The 21,505-nt window shown below is 38.1% G+C and overlaps 1 protein-coding gene across 3 annotated transcripts in view; it reads left to right on the forward strand.

Moving 5' to 3' along the window:
• The first annotated feature begins 1,398 nt into the window (after nucleotides 1–1,398).
• Nucleotides 1,399–21,505, forward strand: part of CRACR2A (calcium release activated channel regulator 2A) — a 54,578-nt gene continuing 34,471 nt past the window's right edge. For all 3 annotated transcript variants that reach the window (XR_001877237.1, XM_017830104.1, XM_017830106.1), the window contains exons 1-5: nucleotides 1,399–1,503; nucleotides 12,070–12,308; nucleotides 16,575–16,686; nucleotides 19,076–19,241; nucleotides 20,774–20,920. Coding sequence is in view for 2 of the 3 variants with exons in the window: in XM_017830104.1 (XP_017685593.1) it covers nucleotides 12,141–12,308; nucleotides 16,575–16,686; nucleotides 19,076–19,241; nucleotides 20,774–20,920 (593 nt within the window). In the remaining variant the exon portion in view is untranslated. The remainder of the gene's footprint in view (nucleotides 1,504–12,069; nucleotides 12,309–16,574; nucleotides 16,687–19,075; nucleotides 19,242–20,773; nucleotides 20,921–21,505) is intronic.

A 21,505-nucleotide genomic window follows, 5' to 3' on the forward strand; every position in this document is an offset into this window, starting at 1 on the left:
AAATGGAATTACATCTTTTACCCGCTATTTTACTCACACAGCAAAAGGTTAAATATAAAAGCCTGAGTTAAGTCAGTATATGCAGAGTATTATAGCTATTCAACATGCTGATGATTTCATGATAACTACCTGTGTGCCTATTTTAGCCCACAGTACATATGAGGCAGCTGCTGTGGTAAGCAAGTTTCAAATATTTACTTCTTTTTACTGAGCATGAATGTGAGCAGTAACTGTCGAGTGGCACTTTAATGTACTGTAAATCCACACTCAAGCTTGCCTTGTGGAAACTTGTATAAGTCTACAGTCTAAGAATCATAATAATATGTGAAGAAATGTTTCCTATTGCAGAAGCTATCCCAGTTAAACTCACATAATGAACCTGATGTTTAATAACTGTTTTAAGCGATTACTTGTAGTGCTTTGTAAGTAGTTTTACCAGGCATACATTCGGCCTGGTAAAACTACTTATTTGCCTGTATTCGGCAGACTACCTGCAAGTTGTCTTCACATTCCCCTTTATAGCTGCAAGATTTGCTTTTTTACCAATGCTCTAGTATTGTAGCTTACTTTAAGGAGATAAGCCTGAAGGATTACAAGCTGTTCACAAAAGATGGGTTGGGAAGGCAAGTAGAAGCTCTTGTTTACTGTGAAAAGGAGTGCCTTGGGTGAATGGAGCTTTACTTTGGGACAGTTATTGAACCTGTGGACGACATTGGTAAGGATCCAAGAACAGACCACTGCAGTTGAGGTCTTAGATGTGTCTGTAACCAGATTGATCAAGAACCGAATGAAGCCTTCTTCAGACACCATGCCGTAAGAACTATTTTGCAGTTGGGATGGTACAGTGATGAGAACTATGCTGCAGTTTTTTCTCTTCCTAGAGGGACTACTCAGAAAACCTGATCCCAGAAGCAGGTACTTTTCAAAACATACTTTAGGCTAAGTGAAATCTTTGAATTGAATGTGAATTGATTCTGTCTTTCCATCACCACCTTCTGTAAGTTGAAGTCAGATAGTCTGAGATGACAAGATGGGAAAGATCCTAGATGGTCCATTTGGACTGGTTGCCACCTTAAGATCTTGCTGTCGATGAGCGTTCCTGTGCCCTTCCAAACTCTCCTGCCCTGTGCCGTTTAAATTACCCACACCCTTAATCTGGAGAGCCATCGTGCATGTAGTCCTGACTGGAAGAGGGACCAGGGAAGACTGAGACTCCTCAAGTTCCCTTGGCCCTCTGGTCTCGCCGACGGCGAGTTTCTCTCGCCCAAGGTGAGGTGAGGCCGGGCGGGGCAACCTCGCTCTGGCTGCAGGTAGGGAGGAGGGAGGGAAAGGCCGGGACGGCCGGCCCGCCCCCGGGGCGCAGCCCGCCTCGCCCAATTATGTCACCCGTGCTCAAAACAAAGTTAGAGAAGTGGTTTCAGCTTTTCCGCGGTCTCACTTCCAGCCCGGGGAGAGCCGGCCCGTCGAGCGCACCGGGCGGGCGCCTGCGGGAGGCGGCGGCAGGTGAGTCTGGGGGCGGCACCGCGGGACAGAGGAGTCGGGGCAGGAAGACGGGGAGGTACATGCACAGCCGGACCGCTCTCCCGGCGCAGCTGCCGCCGGGAAGGCACTCGCGGCTGGTGTTTCACCCTGCTCTGCAGAGCCCCGGTGTCCCAAAAGTGCCGAACTCTGTCGCAAGCTGCTCTTCGAGCGCGGGGTGTCCGCAAGGGCACATCGCCCCAGCGGGACTGGGCAGGGGCTGGGCAGGCTCAGAGCAGCCGGCACGGGACACGTCCTGTCCCGCTGCCGCCCCCGGGAGCGCAGCAGAGCTGGGGCTGCTCGGGAGGGTGGCAGGAACGGAGGGGCGGGCATGCAGAGCCTAGGGGGCACTGCTCGCTGCTCAGGCCCTGCCCTTAACTCTCCCTCAGATCGCTCTCAGGCTGGAAGGCAGCAGGGAAAGTATCTGGATGAACCGGGGTGGCTGCCGAACAGGCTGGTGCTGCCCCCGCATCGCCTGCTGCCAGCGCGAACGCCCGCACGGCGCCGCATCCAACTCTGCCGTGCTCCCTCCTCGGAGCAGCGCCGGCACCGACGGGGGGCGAAGGCTGGCGTGGGGAGCGACAGCTGAGTGCGGAGGGTGCGAGCTGTCGTGACTCCTCCCACACAGGGAATGTTTCGTAAAGGTGGTGCCTAAAAGTGCTGTTGACTGATGGTGGCTGTGTTTGCAGTTCTGCGTGGCTTATGTAACTTCGTGCTGAGGCTGTCGCTGTCACAGAGAAATCCCTTTATGGTCTGGTTACCTCAGGAGCTGCCCCGCTGATTTTCACTTCGGAGCAGATACGGGAAAGATACTTGAGTTTGTGGCTGGTGGCTGCCTTCAGGCCCACCAAATACTTGGTGAAGATGAAGGTACTGCTGCTCCTGATGGTTGTAAAAATGATTCCTGTGTCCCCCTGCAATAGTTCAGTGTCACTCTTACACCGCTGTTAGTACTTGTGTGGTACCTGATTTAGTTTTCTGTCTTTCTTGATTGTAAAGGCCTATGATGACTTTAAATGACAGTTATAAAAGAAACTTGCTGCTATCAGGATAATAGATTTCTTAATATACACCAGTAGAACAGATTATGAGTGCATGTAGTGAAAATTGGGTAGTGTCACAAGTGGGAGAATGGTGAAATCCCTCTAGAAACTTTGGCTAATTTAACATGCTCTTCTATTTTCTTAGTTGCAATTTACTTAGTTGCAAGGAAAATATGACTCTTCTAGTTTCATATTGGTTTTCAACAATAGTTTTCAAGCTAGTTTCACTTTTCTTTTTAGAATATGTGAATTATTCTGATGCACGAGTAAAAGTTTATTGGCTGATTATGGGATGTTCCAAGGACTCAGGTATCTGGTCCCCAAGTTTATCACTATGGACTTGAGTACTGTTCAACTCAAAAGGGAATTGTTATACCCAAAAGACTGAAAATTAAATTTCAATCTTCTTTATACTAAATTGTCATCTTTTATGACATCAAGAAAAGAAATTTAGAAGTCAGTGTCTCAAGTACAAAGAGCAGATGTATTTCTGTGAATGGATTAAATAGCAAATGAGATTTAGGGCAATAATAGTTTGCAGAATCCTGGTTTGCCAGCTCTTGGAAACTTGAGTTCACTGCTGCTGAAATGGAGGAGGAGTATTTGGTTCCCTGTGAGACACCTCTACCCGCCCCTTTCCTCTTATCTTGTGGTAGACTAGAACTGTAAAGAAAGTAGCAGAAATGAATGCACTAAAGAGCATTACCCTGCAAGCTTTTATTGTGGTTTCTTTATACCACAGGATATATGTGCTGCTTCAAACAGATCTCTCATTTCCTCCTTTTTCTGTTCATTGAGAAATGATATGCTGTCATGCAGTATAAGTATATATGAACGTATAGTTCTAAATGTAAGGAGGAAGTAATATATTTTTAGGGTTTTATTTCTCATGTTAAAAAAAGCAGATTTAATCAGTTTAAGTTTAACCTGATGCAAAACCATAATTAATTCTGCCGTCCATGACTTACCCTGCAGAATTGCCAGGATGTCTGTGTCAAAAAACTGACTGAAACTAAGTTTGAAGACTTTGGAGCTCTTGCCAGACAAAGATCTAACCAGGTCAGGCCAAGAATTTTCAGTCTGAATTGATTTATTGTTTCTAAGAGAAAACAAAAACAAAAAATTGGTGATAAATAATTGCCTGCATTTCTTATGTAATTGCCACTGCCCTTTCCTATTCTTCCCCACAATCAGAAGCTGAATCACCACAGGGGCAGATTAGCAAGGTATAGGATAGCTTACTGGAAATCTTGTCCAGTTTGTCTCATTAGTCACTTTCAGATTTATTGTGTATCATGTCTCGGACTAATTTGACTTCCTTCTCATGCTCTCCTTCTGCTGTGCCTCTGTATTGTGGGTTTATTCTGTTGTGTCCCAGACTACCCCTTGCTTTAATGCCTTATTTTGCCAGACAGAAACGATGATGCACTGGGGGAAGTCACGACACTGCTGAGCCGCGGCCTGGATATGTGCCCCTTGGAAGAGCCTGTGACCTCCAGAGGGCCCTGCCAGACCTGCACTACCATTGCAATAGCCTGTTTTTCCTCACTACTCATCCTATTCCTTAGTCTCACGGAGTGGGTGTCAAGGAAACTTCCATTCATTAAAGATCAGTATTAAATGAAGGCAGGGATCGCACAAAATTGCCAGAATAACTTTTTGACTAGTTGACTCACAGAGAATGAGGAAGCTATATTTCTCCTTGAAAGCAGTGGCGAATTAAAATCCAATTAAGAATCTGTAACAATGCATTTTTAGTTGTTTGCATTGTGAGGCTTTTTTGTAAAACTGAATAGGATGAGGTACACCAAGCCTACTAATCAAATATAGATAAGTGGATTTGTTTATATATGTTTCCAAGGCCTTGGAAGCGAGCCACACTGAACAGATAGCATGAAGGTTATCTTGTTCTGCATATAGGAAAATATGACTCTTCTAGTTTCATATTGTACCCTTACTTCTTGCAATAGAAAAACAGTGGACTACCAAATTAAATATTCCTGTGCCTCCCTAGCATGCTCTTGTCCTATATACACTGTGCCACTGACTCAGGTAAAGGTGGTTTCCAAGAGCAAGTCTAGTTTTAGAAATTCTGAAAATTTTGAAAACAATAACTCTTGCAAACCAAGTGCCAAATAACTAAGAAAACACTTGGAATATGTCTCGCGGTCCTCTACTGCAATCTGTATTAGCTTGGATCCACTAATGTCAGTGGCAGAGTAGACTGGAATTTTCTGCTGACATTTTTTCCATTAAAAATCAATTCTTATTGGAAGAGAATATTTAATTTGCATCTCAGAATCCTTTATATTTGGTTAAAGGTGGGACATTCCTTGAAAACTAGAAATAGAGAGCGAATTTTAGACTTCAAGACAAAATTTTGCTGGTTTTCAGGCAGATAAAAGGTTTTGATTTTTTTTCAGAAGTTACATTTTTAGCAAAGAGTTTTGGAGGAGGCAGAATATTTCAAGATTTTTTCGTGAAAATGGTGTACTTTAAAGATGTTCTTGTCAACCACATTTCACCAGCTGAAAGTATCATTTAGCAGTGAGTCATTAGGAAAACCTGAAAGATAAGACAATTAAAAGGGATATATACTGCTTTACTTAAACTTTTTCCATGCGTTTACTTTAGAGGGAGGGGGTCTGTTTCCAATGCAAATAATTTGTCAACAAATGGAACAGCTCATATGAATTGGGAATATATCTTACCAGAACTTCATGTTACACCATTTAATAGTATAATGCTGTTATCAATATAGTTAATTGCATTTAATTTCAGTACTTGGAACAATGCAACACAATAAATCATTCTGAGTCTTTAGGTCTTTTCCAACCTAAATGATTCTATGATTCTCTGCAGTCGGATAGTCAGCTCACTTTTGACTTAACCATACTTTGAATGTGTTGATGTATTGCATATATTGTAAGGTGCTCCTTCTTAAGAATAGGTTTTACATCTCCGAACTAAAATTTTATGTTTTAGAAAGAAATCAAAATAATGGTAAAATAGTTCTACATAACTCTATAATAGTTCTGATACAAGTTCTCTAACTGTCTGTCCTGTTTACATGTGATTGTTTATCAAAACTAATGCTGCAGTCACAGACGTTAGCTGGAGTTTTAGCCCATAATACATAACTGGCCAAACTGTATTTGTATGCAGTAACGATTTATTTGTACATTAGAGAGATAGAGACAGAATTTGTGAAGAAAACACACACTCAGAAACACATACACACACCACCATCCTGCTCAGGTATTAGGTAGGTCAACAGTTTCTTGCAGACTCAAGGTTCTTGCAGCCAGCAGACAGGCAAGGAACAAGAGGGAGAGAGAAGAGTTCCTCTTGGAGTTAATGTCCTTGAATAAGGCAGAAAGAGCCAGTGGAGGGAGGGAAGGAGACCATGGATCCTTGAAGCACACAGAGTGCTCTCACAGCTCTGATGATTTTGTGACTATTCTTGCAACAGTGATTTCCATGATGACCGTTGCCCCCAGATTCAGTGTCCTTTTATAATTAGTTTGCATTTCCAGACAGTTCTTAGCTTTTAATTTCTTAAATACATTAAAAGGGAAGTATCTAAGCAGTGAAACAAGTGGAAAAGATGCATTTCTGCTAAAATCATAACTACTTAAAGTAGCCTTACTTCTGAAGGAGCCTAGCAGCACTAAGCAGGTCCATTTAGCTTCACCCTGCCTTTTCAATATGGTTACCTAAGAACTGCTAAAATTTAGGCAATAAAAATCCTGTTAGTTATTTTTCACTAGTGTTTTCATATTGAAGAGCAGGATGGGGAATAAATTAATCTGCCTGCTTCCTTTTCTTACCTCTGTTACTTTTGGACATCTGAATTTTAATATGTGAATAGTTTTGCTTACTACTTCCATACAGGCCAGCAAGCAGGCAGGCAGGCAACTTTCTTCTTCATCTGTGGGGGAAACTGGCCTTTGGAAGAAGAAAATTTTCTTGCCAGCTCTGTGAAAACTAGTTCCTTGGATGGAGATGTAAAAAAAAAAAAGGTTAATGAGCACATGTTCACCATTCAGAGAGTTGGGATTCTGCATCACTGTGCACAGGAGTGACATCGTTTGGGTTTTTTCCAACTTTTGGATTTGTGGATTCATCCAGGGACATATGCCAAGTGGGCATTAAGTGGTCTCTGTTCAAAGTCTTTGATAGCCTGTTTTGGAATCATTAATGTTTTCACTTGAATAATATTTTCTGGTTTTCTCCTGTTTCACAGTTAATATTGTGGAGACTCTGCTTCAGATATATGACCTGGATTTTTTTTCCTTCTTCTTTAGTTTTCGTTTGTTTTGTTTTTAATAAATGAGTAATCTTCTGAAAAGAAGAAATCTCATTTATATGATTGTGATGTATGTATAACAAACAATATCTTCTCCCAGGTCTCTTCCCTCCTTGATTTCTACTAACCTCCCTTACCTTGAAATAAATTGAATTATATTGGAAAATATAAAAATAAGTGGAAATAAATTGGAAGTAATCTTAAAGAAACCTAAAACATTATTGTAGTATAAGCTTGCAGATGTCAAAGTAGGTGATACTAATGGTTCCCCTAATCTTTAAAAGCTAGTCAGATCTGGTTGGAGAGTTTCTATTAAGCCTGATTGTAAATAGAATTTGGTTCTCTCACAGAAATTTACTCACAGGAAAGGAATTTTGACATAACTAAAAAGTTTTTCCTTTTGTAGGCCAGTGGATGTAGGATTCCTCTGTTGTCTGCCTTTGCTACTCCCCTGAAATTATTTTCATGACACATTTCTTTCAGACTATCTTCTTGTGGTCCCTCATAGGAACTGCAGCCAGCCTCAGATCTCTTCCTCCACAGTTAAACTCCCCATACCCACTCCATGGTGCACTATGTCCGGAGATGGAGAACCATGAGAGGTGGTGTACATCATGACAGAAGTGAATTCAGGCTGTGTGGAAGAGGTTTTGATGATACGCTTCAGTGCCTTTCTGACTTGCATGTTTTTACTTGAAAAGTCAAAATTGGAGGAATGAACATCCCATTTTTTTCATCTAGTTCTGTCTAGGTGTTCATATGGTTAGATCAAGCTTTATAATGCTTCTGTGAGACTTAAAGGGTAATTGTCTTAGTCAAAGTTAAGAAAAAACAGATATTTTCTTAAGCACACAACTTAAGAATCTCTGCTGGTTGTTTTAAATGTGGGGCCTGAATTTTTACTTTGAATGGTCTTTTAAGGTCTTTAAAAATGGCTAAAAGTAACACTGAGGTCCAGTGCTATCTTCATCTTTCTCAAGGAATTCCCACCTCTGCCATTATTTGCAGATTTGTGTTTGGTTCTGTTCTTCCATGATGGCAGTTGCACTGCCTTTGCAGCCTTTTGCAGTTCAATGCTTTATTTTCTTTATCCTTGGGTGAGTTTTCATGTCTAGCTTGTCTGCCAGGTTACAGCAAGAGTTTTACTTCTTGTGTATTGTGTTATGTGGATAGGGAGCATTTTTCTCCAATCCTGTATCTAACAAATTTCTGTGTACTTAAGTGTGTTTATATATGGTGCTCTCTTTGGTCTCTGCAGTCTCATTCTTCTGTCATTCTCTGTAGGTCCTGCTTTTTTTTTTTAATTTTTATTGCCTTGATGGACCACTTGACCTTAATTGAACTAAATAAATTAAAACTTTCCTAATTAAATTGAAAGAATTCAACAGGGTTCACTGTCTAACTGGATGAACACTTGTTTAAACACAAGGCAAAACAGGATGACTTCTTTCAGCAGGCTTGTGCTAACATAAAATACTTGTGGTGATACATTTTAGCTTTAGGAGCTTTTCAGCATAATGCTGAAAGATAACTGACTCTGACGCTAAGTTAGTTCTGAAGAGGTCCCTGTCGATGTGTAAGCATACTACACAGCAGCTACAGGTTATTTTAGCAATGATAATTTGATTGTAGGAAAATATATTTCTTGTAGAAAAAGTATGCAATCTAATTTTTATTTTCCAGCGTTCATAAAACATAAATGTTACCTCTTTTGTATAAATCCAAGGTGACCTCAGTATTAAGTAAGCTTGCTACGTTTTTCTGTGGATGATATGTTTGGAAGTGTGCTGCAGAAAGTTTTTACCTGTAGGCAGTTGCTGAGAAAAATATTTTACTGATGCCTAAAATCTCAGAGACATGAATGCAGGTAAAACAACTCTATGTTTTTAACTATCACAGTTAAGGAGACTGGGGCTGTCACGAATCATGACTTAGGAAATCTGTGGCTTGGCGTTGTTCTGTACCTCTAGAGTTTGGTGATTTACAGTAGACCTGACTGGAAATGATGAAAATGTCATTTAAAATATTAACAGTGACCTGCCTTTTACAGACCTGTCCAAAATTACCTCATGATTAATCTACAAAAACCTCATAAAGCCCACATCCTTTTTTACTATTTGGAGCAATGTTTGTTTGCATCAGGTCGTGGTATGACCTATTTTGCATAGTGAAGTGTGTAGCTAAGAGAATGGAAATCAAAGGTCTTAATAGGATTGATTTTGTAAGCCATTTGTTTTTTAAAGGAGATGGATGAGTGAATGGAACTACCTATGTTATTTAAAACTGGCCTTGAAATAATTACATTGCTGATTCAGTCATGTGGGACAAATTGCAGTTTTAATCTTTCATGTTGTTACCAGCATTTGCAAAGTATCAGTACACTGTAGGAATTACGATGAACTCTGCCAGCTTTAGAAGCTGCCATAAGGATATAAGGATTTTTGCATATGCTCTAATTTAATTTTCTGCTGTATTGAAGACGCTCTCTGTGGAGCAAGTTTTTATGGTGTGTTTAAAAGGTGGGGCAACTTGTAAGAAGGCGAGGCTCTCATGATGCACGTAATTTCATTTTGTGGTATGAAAGTATTAAGCATGGTGATGTTTGCTGAACTTTACTGTTTGTCAAATGCAAATAACTCTATCAAACTGCATAGACTGCCTTTTTGTTCCACTGTTTTTAATATGCTTTTTTATTTCTGTTTTTTCACATGCAGTTGGCTATCTTGCACAGTTTTTCCTTTTTATTTTTCTTATGGAAGTCTAATGGACTGTGCAGAGACCACAGGCACTAGCAAACTTACTATTATGATTCACTGGGACTGCAGTTGTGGCCTTTTGAGAAATTGTTGAGATGTGAAAAAGAAAATCTCCAATACATCTGGAATCTGTGCCAGATCTTGTCAAGACCATTATTAGGCTGCACTTGTCCTATTGATGTATTGTATATTTAAACCTGTCTTTTAGTGTCACTGCAAAGCTGAAACCAATGGCCTGGTTTTGATTACCTCATACGCTGGTGTCAGCCAGGAGTGAGCTGTATTGACGTAAGTGAAGTTCAGGTGTGTAAAAGCAGTGTGAAAGGAGAATCTCATCCAGACTGTTATACCACTGTAGTCTGAATGTGGTTTTCTGTGGTGTTTCCATCTGATCCACTTGTGGATGGCTATACAGAGTGAGAGCAAAGATTCGTCTAGCTCTTCTACTGTTTTTAAGACTGTCTATTATTGGAAATGTCATGAAGTCATTAAGAAACTGGGCAGTTATGGAGTGATCTTTTCCTTTGTGTATCTTCCCAGCTGCTAAAGGCTCGTCAGACTTTATGAGCTAGAAATTCTTCTCATAAGAGAAAGAATACGGCTGTTCAGGCAGCTGTAATAGCCAAAAGCCCTTTCTTATGTGTGACCAGTATTTCCTGTGACAGCATTTTCTAGCCCTGTTCATTATCCAGGGCCTCCTTAGTTGCTGGCATGGGTACTCTGACAGGCTCCGGTGCCTTTTGGGGGTCACCCTGTGCAGTGTGTTGGGTGCAGGTAGAGGTGGGGGCTTAGTTTAAATAGCTGGTCTTGGGGTTTATAGAACATCCCTGACTGCTGTACATTATAATTGAAGCATTCTGAGGAGGAGTTTCCTAAGGCAGAATGGCATTGGATGTAACCATTCCTTGGCTTCTTTCAGAGTTTTTTCTTCTCTTGCTTGTAACTCTGCTTTAGGAAGGATTTTGACATCTGAGTTCTTTGGCTATTAAGCCACAATTGTTTCAGCTTCAGAGAGTATTTGAGGAACAGTCCTGGGATGATGATTGTAAAAGAGAGGAGGGAGAGAGAGGAAAATTACCTATGTTTGCAGATTTTTGTCACATGGTTTCAGAGGGGGCGAGTGATTTGCTTGTCAAAGTCCTAGTTTGATATGAAGTCAATGTCCTGTTTACGGTGCATTTATACTTACATGCAATACGGGAAATCCAACTGCCTGACCCTTAGCTATCAGAGAAATTGCTTCGTCATGGGAAGCCACTGCAAGCTCTAAGTGTGACATTTATGAAGTTCTTGGAAGATGCTGTGTTTTAAACACTGCCAGGTTTGAACTTAAACATAAAATAAAACAAGCTCTGGCTGAATTGCTCTGTCTATGTGAGCCTTTTCTCCTTAAGAAACTGCATAGACAAACCTAAGGTCTTGTTTCCTCAGATTCTTCTTTCGCATCCGTGTAATGCCAAGGCCTGTACTCTGAAGACAGTGTACATTTCAGATTTAAACAATTCTCAGTGGCCTCTGTTGGAGCTGTTCCAAGTTGTGCATGGATCAGAATCAGGCTGTATTCCTTTATAATAGTTAAATGCCTTACAAAATACTTGAATCTGTTAAAAATTATTAGACAAATTTGTGGCTACTTTAGGTAGACCTACTTAGAAAAGCAGAAACACAAATTCAAGAGGCAGATAATGAGTCAAGTTTTTGCATGTTATCTGAGAGCTGCTAACTGTACACATGTTCTCAGCCTGTCACAAATACACAGTACTACAGTGAAACAGTCTCTCTCCTACTTAGTTTACCCACATGATAATAAGTTAAAATCATACAGGGAAATCTTTGCACCACGTTCACTAGCAATTATTTCTCCTTCACAGCTGAAAGTCAAGGTCCTAAGTAATAAGGACGAATCTAAGAAAATATTTCAGAATTCCATAATACATTATCTTTCCCTTAATTTTACTTAGTTGATTTAAAGACCACGATCCGTCATTTTCCTTCAGACATCAGTTACCTTCCATTTTATAGCTGTCATATGACTGTGTTCCAAAGCACTAGATGCAAATTATGATATATGATGTTAAGATGATGAGAGTCAAAAGGATACCAGTTTAATACTTGTAGTGGCTTTAAATTATTTTTGCATTTACCCACATTTCTTGTGTTTTCTTGTTCATATTGATTGATTGTCCATATTTCTTGCCAAACTGGCTGATTTTGCTTTGAGATTCCATTTCGGAGCTAGTTTTGTCTTCCCTCAGACTGCCCCCTCCTCATTCATCATCCCATTTGCAGTGTCTTTAGTGCAGCCCATCAAGGGTAGACATTTTCAAAAAGCTTTTTTTCTTTTTAAGCTTTAGTGCCTAATTAAATAGGTGGTTGCTAAGAGATTGTGGAAAACATCATTAAGAGGGTCTGATTTGCTTTTTTCCTTACCTTCCATGCACAGGTTACAGATCAGAATTCATGAGTAAATGGGATAGCAGCATCCCAAAATATTCCTGAGCTGAGATTGTGACAATGGACAGAATACAACGAGACTGTGCCAGTCCTATGCCACCAGGAGATGCAGAGAGGGGCAGGACTGAAGAACAAGACCCAGAACTAACTGTGTTGGGAAAAGCACAAGAGTTCTTTCAGATTTGTGATCTGGAAGGCAAAGGCTTCGTCACTCGTCAAGACATGCAGGTAAAACAAAATTGGTTATGTGAAATGCAGAATGAGAGAAGCTCTTAATGCCCTTAACGAGTTGAGAGGGATTAATTTAGAGTTAAAAGTGTTAACACCCTCCTCATAACTTTAAACAGATACATGGAATTTAAAATAATATATTTGAAGTCTTACATAATGCCTGAATTTTTTTCCAGTTAAAGCAACAAAAAAGTGGAAAATCAAAGTAGATGAAGTTTAAAAAAATTCCCCGGGAATTTAATTCCATTCTCATCGAAAAAATTGAAACACCAGTAAATTCATTACTTTGCAATTTGCCACAATGTCATGAATGTATTCAGTCCATCAATTTTATCCTTCTGTTTTTTCAGTAAAATTGTGTAAATAAAGTCTTTCACTTTGGTTTCATTGCCCAACAATGGTGAACTCTCAGCTGGATCACATATAAATGTAGGAAGTATAGAGGAACAGTATTTTTAGCATTATTCAGTATTTGCAGTAACCTTACCTATTTGTGTTTAATTTGTTTGAGAGCCCAAAATCAGATTTGCTGAAAATGTTGACAAAAAAAGGAACTATATATAACAAAATCTTTTGAAAATGTGATTGGGTGCATATTGCAGAACTGATAAGATGATTTGAACCAGTATGTGGCAGAAAACAAGTATAAACTCATGCATGACATGCAAATCATAATTTAATTGTGTTAATCCATTTCTACTTCACTACTTACGGATGAAATGGAATTGGGAAGTGGGAGCAAAATGAATTAATTGCAAACAACCATCAAAGCACGTAATGTAAAATTTACAAACCTTCCATGTCCTCAGAAACAAAGATGTGTCTGTATATAGGAAACAACTTTAACTACCTAGAAAGAGCAAAAACCTAAGTAAAAAAAAAAAAAAAAGAAGGCAAAAAACCCCAAAAATCTAAGTAAACTGCTCAGTTTACTAGCTCTCAGGAGGTTTCTGTGGTTTCTGTGCAGTTTTGTGTTGCTGAGTTTCCAGATGACCTTTATTAATTATCCAAAGTCAAAAAAAGAGGGGGGTGCAGATTCTTGCTGTACTGTAGGCTTTACCAATCTGCATTATCTCATTGAAGTAACTGAACACAAACAAATATATTGCCAGTGGTAATTTTTGGTAAAACTAGACCTACAGAGAATTTAATAGATTATAATTTTGTTGTCTTTCCAAAAACTGAATGGCATATATTTTTACCTAATGGAAGACCATATATGTGTATGAAAAGTTTTAATGCCTGTTTTCTCAAGGAACGTAAAATTGTTTATTTCTGTTTGATTCTGGATTTTATGCTTAGAGTGTTGATAAATTTATACTTCAGGTTCTAAAGATGCAATAGAAAAAGGATTGCAAAGAACAAATAAAGTACATTTCTTCTATTTCATTATGAGTGCTTGTTTACTGTATCTGACTTCAGTATATATGTAAGTGTATGTAAGTTCATTTAAATGCAAAAATGAAGGCGCTCAGGACACTTGAGATGGTGTTTCTTTATACTTGCTTTTATTTCCTGTACTTTTCATAATGTTTTCTCCCTATAGCAAAGACATAAATCAATAAAGTAAATCAGTTTTTTCTTTAAAAGGTACTAATTGTTGATCATATTTACATTGTGCTGTTAGGTAGTTCTGTGCTGCTTACCATTAATGAAGCTTTGCTTCAAATATAGGATGGTAACATTAGGCGTTTCAGTCTTTAGTCATGTGATACAAGCATGATTTTCAACAGAGAGTGCTGAGTATCTGATATCCAGGTAATTTCAATGGAACAAATTTTGCGAAGTTTTCTAATGTGCCTGTAATATGGTAATTATACTAAAGATTTACTTCTCCCTGATTATATCATGCTGTTTATTGTGAGACTATGTTAATACTGATTTTTTTAAAAAATTTTTTCATTCCATTTCAAAATAGCAAATGTACTCAACTTTCAAACAAACTAGAGGTTTTCTGAAATTGCAAGAAAGCATATTCTACCTGAGACTTGAAACCACAGCTTCGTCCTTTGGGTCTTGAGGTTGTAATGAATAAAGAGAATGAATGTTGTAGAGTGTGTGTAGCAGAACTGAGTTCAGATCTTGCTCTTAGCTATTTGACCTCTGTCTTTTTATTTAGCAGAGTAAAAGCTTGGTATTTTCAGAGAATTAAGCATAGATGTCATGAAAGCACAGAGCACATTTGGTGGCAATGCAGATAGTTTCTTTTGAAGCTCCAATGGTATCTCTGAATGTTTTGTTTCTTTTTCTTTTAAAATTTTCGAGAGCCTCATATTTAAAGGATTTTACAGTAAACCTGAAATGAGCAGATAAACAAAACCACAATTATGAGACCAATAACATTTTCTTTTCCTAACAACAAAAAAATTTAATTATTTTACTTAGAATAAAAACAAGAGGTTGGGAAAACTTTGACTTTATCTTAGTAACAATGTGTGGCCTAATTCATCAAAGTCTGTAAATTATCCACAGGAAATTCAATGGAGCATTCCTCAAAATCTCCTACTTTCATATACTTTCCCAAGAAAATAGAAGTAATTGTGGTGTTTTCTATTGTAAAATTAGTGTAATTCACATCAGAATTTGAATACTGCATTAGGGCAGTCCAGCTATATTTGGAGAAGCATGTATTTGTCAGTCAGGTTTGCAGCAAGAACCACAAGCCATTGTACTGGAATAGCAGGTGGGTCTGTGTGGATGGCATGGTCAGACAAGGACAACCAGCTTTCAAGAAGTGCTTCTTCGGCAGGTCCCAAAGACCTGGCAGTAGGGGTACAGTTTCTGGTTTTTTAAGTGTAAAAAGAGTAATTTGTCTGAAGCACCTCCTCCCTCATCAGTGCAGTGTAGGCTGTAAGACTTTTGCAACAGAAGCTCATTTTTAAAAGTTTCCCTTTAGATCTAAGAGATTAAAATCCAAAGCTTTGGGAAGACGGCCGTGTTTAAGTAAGAAACTGGTGACCAGATATATTGCTGATGAAGTAAATTTTCTTTGTTTTTTTGGAAGCAGGCAGCAATTCACAATTAATCCTGCTCAGAAATCCCTTTTTGGCTGTTCTAGGTAGTTCTGTCCTTTAGAAACTGTTGATTTCATTTCTCAAGACCGCCTTGGAATTCCTTTTACTGCTCTTCCTTCAGCTCATATAGTCCATTGCAGCCTTCATTGCAGCCAGGGAGATCCTGGTTAATGCACTCAGCCAATTCTTACCTTGCCTATATGGCTTAGTATATTGAATAGTCATTTCTATTGTACCTGGATTGAAGGAGAAACTTTCTTTGGCCCTAACTCCCTTCCCCACAGTGGAACAGTTTTAACAGTTTTAATCTGATGAACTTTATCAGCCAACTAGCTTGCAATTTTAGTTATGTTTTATATACAACAGCAGTTTGAGGGGGGGGATTAAAAGCTTAACTAATAAAGTAGAGGACTTCACTGGTGTGTATTTATACTGCTTTTCAAGCTGGTGTTTTAATCTTCCTGTTACTGTCTACCACTGGAAATCCTTGCTGTTGTAGTTGTTTGCCATTCCAGTTCCTCCTATTTCTGGGAATCTGTCTACACTGTCAAAAGAATTGGAGTAAATCCATTAGGATCAGTTTTACAAATTTTTTCTTTTTTCTTTTATGCCTGTCTCAAGATTATCAGGGAAAAAAAAAATGTAGTTTTGTGGAGATGGTTTCATAAAGTTATGTCTTCTTTTGTGTAAGCATGCTGCATTTCAGAAGTAGACAGTCATAAACTACATTTAACTCGTTACAGGATCAGAAGGTCCTTGGTCTTTGGACCATGCAGCTTTCTTAGCTTTGTTTTATTTGTTTGTTTATGCAGTTATTTTCAAAATTACATATTTTGAAGCAGCTTTAGTTAGGACAGTATATCCTCTATAATGTAGTCATCTGGTGAGTCTCTTTCTTGACCTCATGATGTGGAAGGAACTAGGCATACATTTCTGGTGCCAAGATTGTCCAGTAGCCACCAGGATGCTGAGTCTCTACCTTAAGTTCTTCCTCTTTCCTGTGTGATTGGAATTTGTGTCACAGGGAGCGTGTTCTCACTTCTTTGTCATAATGGACTCATAAAGGTAAATAAAGAAGTTATTAAAGCAAATGTCCCTCAGTTGGTCTTGTTTAACTCTGTAATGTGTTTGGATTTTCACTCTGGGAAACAAAGGACCTATCCTTCTGTATTATGGATGTTCTGTAGAATCTAGTCTTCCTCTTATTCTGGAGTAATGGATGAAGTTGCTGTATGTTTTATCATTTCAGAGACTGCATCCTGAGTTACCTCTTAGCCTGGAAGAGCTTGAAAAAGTTTTTGTTACACTGGATGCTGATGGCAATGGTTCACTTACTCCAAAGGAGTTCATCACAGGACTCAGTGAGTTTTGGAAAGCGTGTCTCCTGTATTGAGCTTCATTCGTATTCTGTACTCTTCACATCAGTAAAGAAGCATTTTGTCTTAACAGTATACTTAATAATGCACACAGGGAGCCAGACTATCATCTAGATACAGCAGATATACGTAGCAGATTAAGAAGTGGTCAGATAGTGTGAATAAATAAAGGGCTCCAGGGTCTTTCTCTCATGTGTAAAATGGCAAGCCATGACATAATATGAGACAAATGATGTAATCATCTGAATTGCACCTGTTTTAAGCTGTGGAGTAGATATATGTACAATTTTTTGAAGGTTTACATTGGTGGGAGGGTGAGGAGGGGGAAATCTTGTGTTTTATTTCAATCAGGTCATAAGACCTGAAAAATAATTAAAATTATCTCTAAGATTAATGTAAGACTGTTAAAAATGTGTGAATACCACTGTCCTTAGAGCTATGGAAATGCTTTCTACAACAAATTAATTCAAGTAATGTTAATTTATTTCAAAACAAAATAGGATGAGGCATTTATTACTGCATAATAGGAGCTAATAAGTTCTTTGTAATTGCCTGTTTTGCAACAGCACTCTTACTGTCATGTTGTCTGTGTTTGTTTTCTCCCCAGCTGTGACGTTCCAGATAAGATGACAATGTTAGGGAGACTGTTTTCAATTGTTTATGCAAAATCAATTTTGTGTTTAAATTTTAGCATTTTTTCTAGAAAATGTAATGTCTTCTATATATGAATTGAAACATTAAATCTCAATTTAAATACTATGTATTTATACTATTTATTTATAGTATTTATATAATACCTTAATTTTTGCTTTCAGGTCACCAGTGGTTTGACATCTTAATTCTCTCATGTCCCACCTCTTCCATTGTAGAGCTAGATCAAGTATCTTAATAGACTGGTTTAATCTGAAAATTGCCATTATTTAAAAATGAAATAATGTATTACTGCTTTACTTTTCACAAGTAAATTACATATTTCTTCAGTTAAATGAAGATTATTTTCATAAGTATTCCCTGCAAAACCAAAACTGTTTATTTAGTGAGGCTGTAAGTGGCTCCCATCTCCAGCAGCTCCAGATCCTGGAGATTGCTTCTGCTCAACTGCTGGAGCCCAGTCCAGAGATCAAGGAGGATGTGGCCACTGCTCTCCTGTTTGCAGATTCAACTGGCAGTGAAGTTAAATGTGTATCCCAGAGGCACCCACACTTGCACACACACAAGCACACAAAGGACATGGACACAGCACCTATGTATAGGATTCACAAAAGACAGATAGGCAGTGTAAAGTGTGGTACATTTTAACCTTCTACACAACATTCACAGGTATTTTCCAGGCTAGGTAGTCATACATTTGGCTGGGTGATGATGTTGGTATTCCTAGCAGAAGCAGTAGCTGTACTAGATATAGGCTGCTATAGAAAGCTAGAGCATGGAGAAAGCAGAGTAGTGTCTGGATAAAACTTGTACTGCACCAATTATTATGGGAGAATCCTGTTCATATTTGTAAATGGTGAGAAATCTGAAATTTACTGTAGCCTTTCTTTGCAACATATTCTATTCTGTTGTCAACATTCTCTGCTTGGTGCTGGAAAAAAATGCAAGATGGAGTTAATAAGACCATAAAACCATACCAGTATTTCTGTTTCCTTGTGTCTATGGTAACTTCTGTACTGGTGTTTAGAATATAACAAAAAATCCTCTGCATACCCCCTTTGCCTAGATTCCTTAAAAATTTTGACTTGCAAATATTCAAATAAAATAGCTGTCACATTTAGAACTTGATGGAATGTATCTGGTCTGCCTCAGCCGAGCACAAGAGTATTGATTATTCATGTGGCAATTTCATTTCTGCATCCTCACTGTACAACTACTGTTAATAAAATGTAGCTTTCTGTATGAAATTTATATAGGAATTTGAAGTGTGCCTTTGTTCATGCATTAAAAAGAATGTTATATTTTATTTGATGTACGTTTTATCAATTTTATCAATTTTATAACCGATGCTATGGTTATTTTAGATTCCAAACATCTATTTAAACATATCAAAAAATGCGGCCACAAATTTATGAAGTGCTTTTTACTACAATTTATGTCTTTTTTTTTTGTATGGAGGTAAGAATTTTTTCATTAGGTTTGTGAATTTTGAATTGAGTTATTTACTGAAGGTTAGACATTAAAGTGGGCACAAAGTCAGCCACAGAACTTGAGATCCTCTTGCCATACCTCATCCTCATTATACTCTGCCTGTAAACAAGTGTAGGTGTTTCCCTCACAAATTGTACTTACTGTAAAATTTGATCTTTAGTATATTTAGTATTTCATTGCTTCTTATAGTTGAGTTCTGAAAATGCTAATATGTGTAATTTCTAATTCTTAGGCCAGTTTCTTTTGGAGCAGATTGCTTTGAAAAATGACATGATGCAGCAATCAGGTGAAACAGCCTGTCCAATTATATGCAAAGAGACCATGGGTGATGATGAAGATGAAGAATTCCAGTTCTCCAATCTGATGGATCGGCTTGGAGCTAAAAAGGTTTTGAATGAGTGAGTCTTTGCAGCAATAGTAATCAATTGTATGATTTTTTATAATTAATCTCTGGGTTTGACTTTAATTGAATCCAAGGTAAATAACAAGAACCAAGACTGCTCAGTAACACAGTGATTCTTAAAAATATTAATTTTCTTGGTTGTCAGATCAAGTACCAAAATTTCCAAGAGCAAAACTGTTGTACTACAAGCATATGAAACTTGTTTTTCTGCCATATGAAAGCTAAACTACTTTATGTGTCGTGGGTTTTGAACATAATTAGCATATAATCCACAGATGCCACTGATTTTCAATCAAACAATGCATGATGACTGCTTTTTTTTGGCAAGGCCTGTGTTTAAAGTGCACCGGTTAACCATAGGAAAGGAAGTTTTCTCCTGTTTTTCTGCCTTTTCTCCCCTTCATGCATAATTGCATGTTGTGATTATTCTGATAACACTATCTCTTCCAGGGCCAGAATGGCTCACTCTGAAACACGGAACGTAAAACCTGCGCTAGGATCTTTTTGTGTGTAGGCCTGACATTCTTTGTTCAACCACAAGGAATGTTCTAGAACAAAAAAAAGCATGGAGCAAAAATGGGAGAATCTGCACAGATGGTAGGAATATTTAAGAAATACATCAGTGATTCTTAACATGAAATTAAAGTGCTCCTCAGTCCTTCTCTTCACCTGATTGCCTGTTATGGGTAACAGTTGGTTGTCAGTCATCCTGAAAGGCTTTCATTTTGAAGAGATTTTCATCACCCACTTTTTCTATCCTTATCCTCAATTTGTCCTTTAAATATAGCACTCTTTGCTGGCTAGGTTCAGGCTTACAATGCACATGAAAGAGAGTGAGTCAAGAATAAACAAACAAAAAAGTTGTTCAGGAGAATATAGGCAAAGTATTAGGAAACTCATCGTCATTCACGGTAGAGCATCTTTTTTCCAGTATCTGCTGAACATATTTGGAAACAAAACATTATCTTGGTAAGTCTTTAAATTGAAATTTCAAGATGTTTTATTCTGATTTTTGTAGCAGACTCACAGTAGAATCAAAATATGTTGAAAATGGAAGAAGTCAGTACAAACACAATTTCTTAACATGTCTAAGTAACTTACGAGGAAGGGGTTTTGATTAGCTTTTGCACTGCTCCTTTCACTGTAGATTCATGAAAACCTCTTTACTTCTAGTAGAAGTGATGGGATGGCACATTGAATCTCATTGTATCTCTCCTTTCTTATCCATTCCTGTTCAGATAAAGTGTCTGGCAGGGCACCCACTAAACAAGCAGATCCTGTGATAATCTGCAGCCATTAATGACCACACATTATGATGCATTTTTCTGAATAAATGCAGTTTCCATCATTTCCCATCGACTTCATCCTTGTCAAATCTGGCACAGTTTAAGTAGCCCTTGTTTTTAATAAGTTGTGTATTCTGACTAGTGATGCCCTTAAGCCTCCATCTACTATGATGCTGTGAACATTTATTGCAGCCGGAGAAATGTTCTCTCTTAATGAATCCTTTATGATCTCTACTTTCAGTGAGAGTGATGTGAAGCAACTTTGGTTGCAGCTAAGAAAAGATGAACCTCATTTACTTTCCAGTTTTGAAGAGCTCTTGGTCAGAATTTTCTCCCAGCTCCAAGAAGCAGATAATGAGAAGAATGAATTGGAATGCGCTCTAAAAAAGTTAGTACTTCTCTTTGTTAGACCGTTTGTGTAGTTTTACAACTATCTTACCTACTGTTTGAACTTCTGAAATAAACAAGGTATTTCAGTGGAGAATGGAGGACAAGAGTTCCCATTATGTAATATTTTATTAGTCATGAAGAGTACTGGTAAAATTATTCGTAATGCAGAACTGGATGAAATTAGCTTTTCTCTTCCAGTTAACAGACTTTGTTGACTGAAATTCTTTTGCAGATGTCTATTATTGCATTGAAGTTTTAAGACAATATTAAGCAATTCCAATCTAGTTAATCAGTTTGATTCCAGAGGACGGTCAGATTTACCAGTAAATCTGGTAAATTGTCTGTGTGCTTTGAAAACCCTGCGTGCAGAAAAGCTATAAATCTGGATTAACTGGCCAGAGACGTAAGAGGTTTAAGATATTAAAGCAGCATAGAGTACTGATATTAGTGAAAATGTAAGTTAACAAATATATATCTATAAAGCAAGCCTATGAAATGTAGTAAATAATATGTATTTGTTTTATATGTAAACCTATATGTATATAAACAAATACATAAAATACATATATATATAAATATATAA

Source organism: Lepidothrix coronata, unplaced genomic scaffold (assembly GCF_001604755.1).
Source record: "Lepidothrix coronata isolate B3197 unplaced genomic scaffold, Lepidothrix_coronata-1.0 Scaffold174, whole genome shotgun sequence".
In the NCBI taxonomy this organism is placed as follows: Eukaryota; Metazoa; Chordata; class Aves; order Passeriformes; family Pipridae; genus Lepidothrix; species Lepidothrix coronata.